General features: G+C 39.7%; 3 protein-coding genes across 3 annotated transcripts in view; 1 reads left to right on the top strand and 2 right to left on the bottom strand.

Moving 5' to 3' along the window:
• The window catches only part of LOC137989093 (hemicentin-1-like), a 68,225-nt gene that overhangs the window by 23,482 nt on the left and 34,743 nt on the right, over window positions 1–10,000 (bottom strand). The window contains exons 8-9 of the mRNA XM_068834980.1: window positions 2,457–2,768; window positions 1,119–1,391 (exon numbers count right to left, since the gene is read on the bottom strand). Of these exons, the coding sequence (XP_068691081.1) occupies window positions 1,119–1,391; window positions 2,457–2,768 (585 nt within the window). The remainder of the gene's footprint in view (window positions 1–1,118; window positions 1,392–2,456; window positions 2,769–10,000) is intronic.
• On the top strand, window positions 7,752–8,813 carry LOC137989104 (P2X purinoceptor 7-like). Its single transcript, XM_068834984.1, has 3 exons — window positions 7,752–7,821; window positions 7,978–8,110; window positions 8,633–8,813. The coding sequence occupies exons 1-3, from the start codon at window positions 7,752–7,754 to the stop codon at window positions 8,811–8,813; spliced, it is 384 nt and encodes a 127-aa protein (XP_068691085.1).
• Window positions 8,966–10,000, bottom strand: part of LOC137989091 (uncharacterized) — a 1,452-nt gene continuing 417 nt past the window's right edge. Inside the window, exon 1 of the mRNA XM_068834979.1 lies at window positions 8,966–10,000. This exon is cut by the window's right edge and continues 417 nt beyond it. Coding sequence (XP_068691080.1) covers window positions 8,966–10,000 — 1,035 coding nt within the window.

Below are 10,000 nucleotides of genomic sequence, written 5' to 3'. Positions count from 1 at the left end.
ATGCATTAGGTTTCAGACCTCCTTTCATACGGCCGAGAACCAGAACATCACAACTTCAAACTTTCACAGACTCGCGAGGGTTCGATGGATTTACTTAATTCCTTTTCTTCTTTTAGAAAAAAAAAATGAAGTTAGGGCATCTTAAACGCGTGCCAAAGTGACGTTTGCTTTGTCCGATATACTAATGTTGGCAGTCATTGCAAGGACTAGTATACATAGCGTACCTGACACCTATTTACACCTCATTAATAAAAAATGGCGCTACCAGTGAGCGTATAAAAGGATTCACGTAACAGCTTTAGATCACCCCTGAAGAAGGCACTAGGCAGGAGTGTCAAAACGTCTGGTCTTAAATCCTAGCTTCTCATGTATAAGCTGCATTCCTTTTAAACCGGAAACGCGGGAAAATAACCTAGCCTGGCTGCCTTGTGAACTGTGATCTACCTTATTTGAAAATAAATCTATTCAATCCAAACCCTCTTTTTTTATTAATAACGCGGAAAGTGAACTAACTTGTATACGAAACTCATCAAAGAAAAGCAAACCTAATACATGAAGAGTAGAAATGGAATATTCTTCACCAGCCTCGTTTTTGGCTGTACACTGGTGTATTTGTTTTCTTTTTTTTTTTCTTCTTTTTTTTATTTATTTTATATACATGTATCTTGTGCAATGTAAACTTCTGTTATGTTAAATAAATTAAAAAAAAAAGAAAAATAATAATAAATAAAAAATAAAATCCCCTCATACCCTTTGCAGCCTTTAGTACCTGAAGAAGTGACTGGTTCGAAGTATTTATAATGACTGCATCCGAATTCGCTCAGTTGTCAACATTGGTAAAATGGGCTCATATGATTGGCTATCAGTTAACCCTCGTGGGAATACCGGATCTCGCTGGAGATCTAAAAATAACTTAAGAGCGATAACGATGCAAATAGAGCGAATATGAGGGATTACCTCTCTTACCTTCATACTCTCTTGATTTTATTTGAAAGTAAATCTATTCAATTCCAATCCTTTTGTTTTTAAAAGCACGCCACATGCACGTGATCTAAATTATATTCAAAAGTCATACCAAAAAAAAAAAAAACAAAACAACACAAAACAAACACACAAACCTAATACATGAAGAGTAGAATTGGAACTTTCTTCACCAGCCTCGTTTTTGGCTATACACTGGTACCATCCCTCCATACTCTTTGCAGTCTTTGGTAACAGAAGAAGTGACTGGCTCGAAGTATTTGTAATGACAGCACCCGTAGGAAGCTCTCCATTTTCAAATTTCCACGATAGTTTTGGTTGTGGTTCACCACTCGCGTTGCAGCTAATGTTGGATGTTTCTCCTTCAACGACAGTCTGGTATTGTGAGGATACGTAAACCACAGGAGCCACTGATTAAAATAAGAGTATTTTGGGAAAATACTTTATAAGAGCAAACTGTATATAACGAAATTTCTTTTAGATCAAATATCATTGACTATTTGCAGAATGTAAGATATTCCAGCCACTATTAAACTACTACACAATTCTAGATCCAAAATAATTTTAACTCTTATTTCGATATGAACAGAAAGTGAGGTCATTTACTCTTAGCTTAAAAGTGCAGTGTGTGAACGCGGCTTACTTAGTACGCAGAACACGAATTTTAAAATCTGAGAGCCCAAAATTTAAGTAAATGAGTAAATGACGTTGCTTTCTCCTCGATCGAGATCGCTGAAAGCTATACAAAGGAATATAACTGTAACCTTCTTTAATTAAGAAGATATAGGCGTTAAGCTCGAGGAGTAAAAGCACCTAATACAGAGTAAGGAAATAAAATGACCGTTTTACATCTTACAGGCAATTAAATGACCATTTCATGATTCACAGAAAAAAAAATATTTTACACGAACAAATTTTCTTAAGTTTGTTACCAGCTACAGCCTTCTGCCATAAAGTGCCATTAAGTGCCATTAAGTGCGATCGTAGACTAGTTTTTTCGCCATTAAAACTGTTGTTGATTCCAATCAAAACCAGTAAACAGATGCTTTCCAAGTTTCAACGATGGTATTTTAAAAGTATTTCATACTTTTTATATATTTTGACAATGCCGGGGGAATTATAAAAATATGTACTGCATTCAGGATGGTAAAAATAAAAATAAAAAAGACCGAAATCGCTTTCATTTCTTATCTATTTCTATACTGTTAAGTGACCACTTGTGACAAGCCCACATGCATTACTGTATGCGGCTCTCATTGCGCGGATAGGATTTCAACTGCAGCGTCCACAGCAGCGTGACACGATCGTTTGTATTTGGTTTGATCACATACGGTGATTCAAATCAACAAGATCGATTCGTACGGTGAATTTAACTGGAAAAACGGTCAAATAGGACCCCTCTGCTCCCTTTGTCTGAATAAGCGAGGCTCCGACCAATTAAGTAAAATGTAGCGCTAATGCTGGTTTTCACTTACTTGACCGTAAACACTCGACTGACGCATCTTCATAGTGATCACAGTTGTGTCTACCCCATCCACGGTTCCCACAATCTTTTAAAGAGCGCTCGAATCCGGCACAGTCTACATCGTCCAGCCATATTATACCGCTACCTTCCCCAAAACGAGCTCGTAGTGGAGCAGCGATGGCAGAGAGGAACCCAAGTGCGCGACAAACAACTTGAGCATCTTTTATATCCCAGCGGTCATCACAAACTGTTCCCCAGACGCCATTGTGATATATTTCCACTCGTCCTTCGCTCCTCTTAGAGCCTCCTACTAGTCTCAAGTCTGCGAGTATAACAGGTTAAATAGCCCACTTTCGATATATCAAAATTCGGTCCGAAACAAAAGGCATCATCTCGAGGCTCTGGGGAATAAACTCATACAAATCCTTATATCTATTCCCCAGAGCCTCGAGATGATGAATATATCGAAAGTGGTCTATCTACCTACCTCATACTAACCGAGCGCGAGGGCCGTACTGGGGAATATTGGTCTGAACTTCCGTGAAAGTATTGATCGAGCGCAGAGGCTCCCCCAAAAACGATAGAGGGCCGATATTTCCCAGTACGGTCCTAAGCAATTAAGGAGCTATGTCACGCGTGACCGGTATCCGCTAGCCTGTTGTGATGAAAAAAAAAAAGAACAAAAATCCGCTTTTCGAAAGCTTTTTGTGTTTCGCTCAACTTAAATTTCCCGGGAGAGAGAAAAAATTACGGAAACGGATGGTTTCCATAGTAACGGTCAGTACTGGCCGACCAGAAAAAACCTCAATCAGAGTGCTCCAGCTTGCCATATAATAAAACAAAATTTAACTATAATAAGCAGCAAAGTTGCACAACAGTTCTCAAACTCGGGAGTCGATTGGGATAACAGAAAACATCACAAGCTAAAGAGATTTCTATTGTAATTTTCAATACGATCAGTGATTCGTTTTTACCCGTTGATACGCGCATGCGCAATCAACGGGTATTGCTAAGACTAGAAGATGTATGCAAATTAGGGCTCGCTCAGTAGCCGGTTAGTAGATTCTGATGTTGGCAGATCGAAAACAGCAAAGAACGGTTCCGATTACTTTCAAATTTGGACGGCCGGATTTTTACATAATTACCCACTTTTAAGCCATGTTTAAGGCATATGCAGTTTGAAATGATCGCACACTAATAACTTTTTAAAGTCATCGGGCTACTCTTGTTAGCTTAAGTGTTTAGCGCGCGTTGGAGATATAAGAAATATTGAAAAAAAAAAGATTACTTTAGTTTCAATTTGTTCCACATTTAGACTGCAAATTTTCAATACTATTAGCCACCTACAGGCGTTTTTGTTGTACATGTAGTTGTTACAGTAGTACCAAGCAGGGTCGCTTGTCAAAAAAAAAGTCACTCTGGAAGAAGTAATCGAGCTGGCTGGGACGTTCAGCATATTTTCACGTAACTGGCTGTGAACTTGCTAGGAAAATATATTGAATTGCTGACTCTCACTGATAAAAAAAATCGTTTGCCTTTGTCCTGGTTATCAACGTATTCATTGTCAAGGAAATATATATTTTAGTGGCGGCTTGTCTGTTACGGATTAATTTTATCCACCAGCAAGAGATTGAATGTCAATCATATCTTCAAAATTAACATAGTCAAGGTAGAGCGCATGCTGTGAGTTTCTGATAGTACAGAATTTTGAACTCTTAAATTAGACATCCATTCGTCCACGGGTTCGATTGACCAAGAGCGTTTGCCGTTGCACTAGCGTGTTTCAAGTCTCTTTCAAGAAATCTGTGGCAGATGCAAGAGGTAAGCAAACATAGTATCTGTTCTCTGGTTTCCTGGCACAAACGGTGAGAGATCCGCAACGTTATTTGGAGAGTGTCTAATTGGCGCGTGTCGCGGGTTAATTGTCGCGGGTCCGTTATAAGTTGTCGCGGGTCCAGAAGATAGAAACAATTAATAATTGAACTTTTATCACTGGGTTCCCAGTCGGAAAATGAGTAATATTTCTCTGTTTTTTATTTTATTTTATTTCTTTTTACCCGTGTCATGAAAAGTCTTTCCTATCCCTCCCCTGCTAAGTAGTGTCTTTGCGTGTAGAGTCTTCTTCGCGTAAGTTTGGTACGTTTGAGGGGTACTAGCTGGGGTTCTGGTGGGGGTGGACACAGTAGAACTTTAAACTTAACTTGCAATAATAATAATAATAATACACTTTATTTGAAAGAGGGTGGCACGGAATAGTTGAGGTAACTAATAAACTTGTGGCCCTCTATTTAAAAATTCTTACAAAACAAATGCAATATAACAAAAAGTGATACATAGAAATGTGAAAGCTAAAAATACAATGTACGTTAAATTCCAACATGACCATCAATTAAGCGAAGAATTTAAATCTGACAAGAAGTTGAAAACTAATTGTCAATAAAATAAAACATGGCTTGAGAGCAAATAATGAATCAAAAGTTAAACTATAAAATGGTGAAGCTTCCTTGTAAAAGCAAAAAGATTTTTTCTAAAATTGTTCCTAAAAGATTCCAAGGATACGGAATTCCTGAGTTCTAGACTTAAGCTGTTCCAAAGTTGACAAGTAGTAACTGCGAATGATTTACCGCCTTCAGTCATACGATTAAATCTTGGACAAATAAAGTTAATGTTACTATATCTTGTAGCACGATGTGTTGCTGACTATTGAGTATTAAAGAGCCTTCAGTATATAAGGGTACTTCACCCTTGATAAGTTTGTACGCATTTAGCTATATTCGATTCCTCATAAAATGGAAGCCACTGAAGTCTATTGAACAGCTTGACACTAGACGCTTGATTGTCGGCATCGGAAATTACCCTGGCCGCTCGTTTTTGCAACTTCAATACACGACCTAGATTCTCCTTGTCGCAGCTAGTCCAGATTTAGCTGACATAATGCAAAACCGATCTAATCATGGAGTTGTAAAACAATAGTCTTTGTCTCATGGCCAGGCAAGATCGTATCTTTTTTAATATTCCGATTCGCTGGGATAGCTTTGTACATAGTTCCTCAACATGTGAATTAAATGAAAGTTCAAAGTCAATTTCAAGACCAAGCAGTTTAACACTAGGGACGACTTCAAGTTTAGTTCCATTAATAGTTAAAGCCATCTCGTAATTGATCTTTGAGGGAAGACGTTTGCCAGTAATGAGTATAGCTTTGGTCTTGCTTTCATTGATCGGTAGTTTATTGAAAGCTGCCATTTTGCGATTTCAGCAACTGAAGAATTCAGGTTGTGTTCTAGTTTGTCAATTGAGCTATAATTCGCACATGAAGTCAACGTTGTATCATCAGCATACAAATCAATCGTAGATGAAGTAACATGAAAGGGTAAGTCATTGATAAAGACGATAAATAACATGGGGTCGTGTATAGATCCCTGGGGAATATCACGAGGAACGTTAGCAAGATTTGACTGTTTATCCCCCAACTTAACAAGTTGGCGTCTATTCGTCAGATAAGAGGTAAACCATTAGAGGGTTTCCGTACTAAGCCCATAAACTTCAAGTTTCTTTAACAACAGTGTATGATCTATCATGTCGAACGCTTTACGATAATCAATCAAAACCACCCCACTAACACAGTCATTATCGAGGTTAAATAGGAGATCGTCGATGACCTTTATCAAGGCAGTTTCTGTACTATGTCTTGGACGAAAGCCTGATTGTCTAGTCTAAATTAGGTCATTTTCAGACAGAAAACTGTAGAGTGCGTTGTAAACATGTCTCTCAGCAATCTTCGACAGTATGGGCAAAACGATAGTTTGTAACGTCAGCAGGGTCTCCGCTCTTGAAGATCGGTGTCACCTTGGCAGTTTTCCAACGACAAGGAAACACATTTAAAGAAAGAGAAAGGTTGATCAGCCTTGCAATTGAAGGTGCAATAAATAGAGCAGCCAACTTAAGCATTCGAGAACTGATATCATCAATGCCAGTGGATTTATTGGAATCGATTTTTTAGAAGATAGCTAACGTCGTCTCTTTCTGTTATTGATGGAATCGAGAAGATAGCGCTTTCGTCCTTCCGTGATCTTACAAAGTAACCCAGTTTAGCGGTGTCAAACAGTATGTCAGGTAACAAATTCCTCAGCTTGTTTGCAATTGTTGAGAAGTGAATATTAAATGCTTCAGCCATTTCTTTATTATTTACGATATTATGCCCATCGATTCTCAAGCGATGAATTGATTGTTGTTTATTGACACCGATGAGCGACTTAATGGTCTTCCAAATTCCCTTAGGATTGTTCTTCTTGTGTTCAAGAATGGTTTTAAAGAATTGGGACTTAGCTCTTCTCAGTAATGAAACTGCTTTATTCCGAGCTGCCTTGTAGCTTTCCCAGTCGGCAGGATTTTGCGATCTTTTAGCAATCTTTAAAAGCCTATCCCGCTCCCTCAGCTGCTTGGTAACAGAACTATTCAGCCAAGGTAGTTTTCTGGCCTTTGCGACTCTTTTGACCCGCCAAGGACAATTCGAGTCCAATGCTGTATTAAATAACAATTCCCACGAAGAGAGCATATCATCGATGTGGTCAAAAATAAACACTGAGTCCCATGGGGTTTCTTTGAGCGTAGCTTTGAACTGTTCCACATTAAAATTTTTCATGTATCGATGCTTGATGTAGATGTTACCTTTTTGTTGATGGTTACGCTCATAATTACTGGTAGATGATCGGAAAGACCAATATTAGGACACACAATGTTTTCGATTCGCTGCGGGTTATTGGTATAGATGTGGTCTAGGCACGCATTACTCACTGGACGTGTCGTTGTAGAGACAAGCTGTTTAAAATTCATGCTATTTAAAGGGAAACAAGGGTCTAGAAAAAGTTTACCTAAAATGAAAGTTCATTCAATAAAATACCTGAAAACAGCAAAAATTTGCTCTGTTGTCATCTTTGTCGTAAGTAATCGGGAAGGAAAAATCGTCATTTTGCTATTACTCGCCGCCATCTTGAATCTCTTTCATGTAAGCGAGGCTGTGACGTCAGAATAGTCAAGGCAGTAAAACATGGCCGCCCAAGACACAAACAGTGACATTGAAACACCTGTTGAAAGCGATAGCGACTCATCGCTCGATCTAGAAATCGAGGCAGATGGGGTTATACGCCCGTTTATGTTTGAGCCACAGCGCGACACCTCCGAACAAGACGAAAGTGACTCAAACGTGACTCAAGAGCCACCGGAAGCGGTAGAGTCGACCGCCGACGGGGCAATTCAATCGCGTCCTGGCAGACATAACTGGTGCATTTGCACCAATTGTCAGGGCATGCCAACGGAAACTGAAAGTCTTTGTTGCCAGGAGATGGACGTTCTCGGAGATCGCTTGGACCTCGAAGGTACAAATATAAATTTCTTTAATAACAATGTTTTAATTCACCTGTTGTAATTACAGATTTTTGATAAGGAATCTATAATATTTACCTCTTTAAAAAACAGTTTGCAAATATTACAAAAACTGAAATGGTGAGCTGTTTGCGGTTTTTGTTTTGCAGGAACGCGATACAAGTGCATAATCGAGCATGAATCATTTCGACCGGTTTGCCTGCAACCAGATGTTTTAAAAACAGCTCTTGTTGGGCTCCATCAAGTTCGGAGCGATCGTCTAGAAGATCCCCCGCCAAATGCGTAAGTTTGTAAACGGTTTACAGATATTTATAACAATGAAGACATGCAATATTAATAATTATCACGCTTAAAGCTTGCGTAAGGCTTGTGAAGTATGTTTTAGATAATTGTCCTCCTTGCCAAATAATAAGGAAATCTTGGTTCTCTGATAAAAATCTGTAAGTGTACAGACAAAAGTTTGTTACTATGTTTTTGTCAACATTCTCCAGGATTTCTTTCTTTGTTCGAGTTTTATCTTGTTACAATGCTGTAATTTGCAGCGCCCAATATACTCGTGGCAAGAGTGTTAAAATTGTTAATACCCCTTCACCGGGGAAACATTTTTTTTCAAATAACAGTATCAGTTTGAATAAATGCTTTCGTAGGTAGTGAAGTCAACATCAACACAACAACCATAACCTTTTTGTGTTTCCCTTACCTTACACTCCAGTGGGAGATAATTCCGAAACCTTATGAACTAAACTAGTTTTGATATTTTAAGAATGCACGCTATTACATCATAATATTCTTGATTATTTACAGGAGTATGAGATTAGCTGGATACCGTCAGTTTACGTGGTGGACGTACAACAGACTGGGAAAAGGAAACAGACGCGTTATCCCGTCTTGTGTTGTTTGGGCCATCCGAAGAGAGTACCCGGAGGAAAGTGGCATCTATACTGGATATAAGGATGCGGAGGGGAACTATTCATGGCCGGGATAACAATGTATGCAAAACGGTCAAGGGGAATAGCTTGTTTTCTATTCTGAGATTAACTTCAACAAAAAAAGCCCTCAATGAAACAGATTATTTAAGCACGAAATGTGAACTGTTATGTTAAGATTCAATGGTTTTGAAACTTTGAACAAGAACAGCTAAATTTTCTTTCCAAATCTAGAAGCGTGGCGGGCGAGCAGCTCCTCTTTGGGTGGGCGGGGTACTGGCGCGATGTTCCTTGGCAGGTCAGGAACCTCAACCTCTTCGATGTCCTCCCCTGTGGCTCTCGATTCCAAAACCCGGTGCATCATGTCCCTCACGTGCTGCTTAGACTTCTTCTCGAACACAGGCTTAACCACCCAGTCTTTCATGCCCTTGGGATAAACGTAACGATACTGCTTATCACCACGTGATGTTACCATTTGCTCCCGCCCAGTTCCCGAGTTATGGTCTAAAGCAGCCATCTGCGATCGTGCAGACATTCCTTTGTGACTAAAATGTTGCCTTTTAGGCATGTATTTGTTGTAGAGCGAGTGATAAACCTCAAGGGCTCCAGTATGGATGAACTTGGAGAGAAGTTCCAGGTCGTTGAGAAGCCTCTTTTCCATAACAACCTCCTTCAGAGCTTCGTGTGCAGGTGAACCTGCTTTTAGCCACTTAGTTTTCCGGCGCGCAGTCGCAGAAATGGGATCGTATGGGCAACGGTTGTAGAGGGTGAATGAGTCCCAACTGTGCTTGTCAGCAACATGGTGCAGTATGCTGGTCCATTTTTCTTTAAGGAGCTCAGCATTCCCTTCGCATGTCATAGACGACCACCAAAGATGATTAGTTACTGATTTAATCCAGGGGGCCAGTTCCTCGCATCCTTTTTTCTTGGCTTTATTCGCCAGCTTGGACTTTATGTTTTTACAAAGGTGCCAAACGTCGACCTGATGCTCAACTCCGCGATCTTTGTAGACAGTTCTCATCAGTGCCTTTATTCCTGTATGTCTATCAGTGCCAACGACATCCACGGGAATCCCGCTGTCAAGGGCACGGTCGAGGCAACGCTGAAAACCTAGTTTTTCCATTGCTTGGGAACTTGTGGTTTGTTTCACATGAACGACATCAAAATCTACAATATTTTTAGTTTCTGTGTCCATCATGGTATACGTGCCATATTTGGCACTATACCCTGGCGAATCACAGCGCCC

The sequence above is a fragment of the Montipora foliosa genome, unplaced genomic scaffold (assembly GCF_036669935.1).
Source record: "Montipora foliosa isolate CH-2021 unplaced genomic scaffold, ASM3666993v2 scaffold_439, whole genome shotgun sequence".
Classification (NCBI taxonomy): Eukaryota; Metazoa; Cnidaria; class Anthozoa; order Scleractinia; family Acroporidae; genus Montipora; species Montipora foliosa.
Note: the sequence above shows the minus strand (reverse complement) of the source record. Positions and strands in the feature narration are given on the sequence as shown.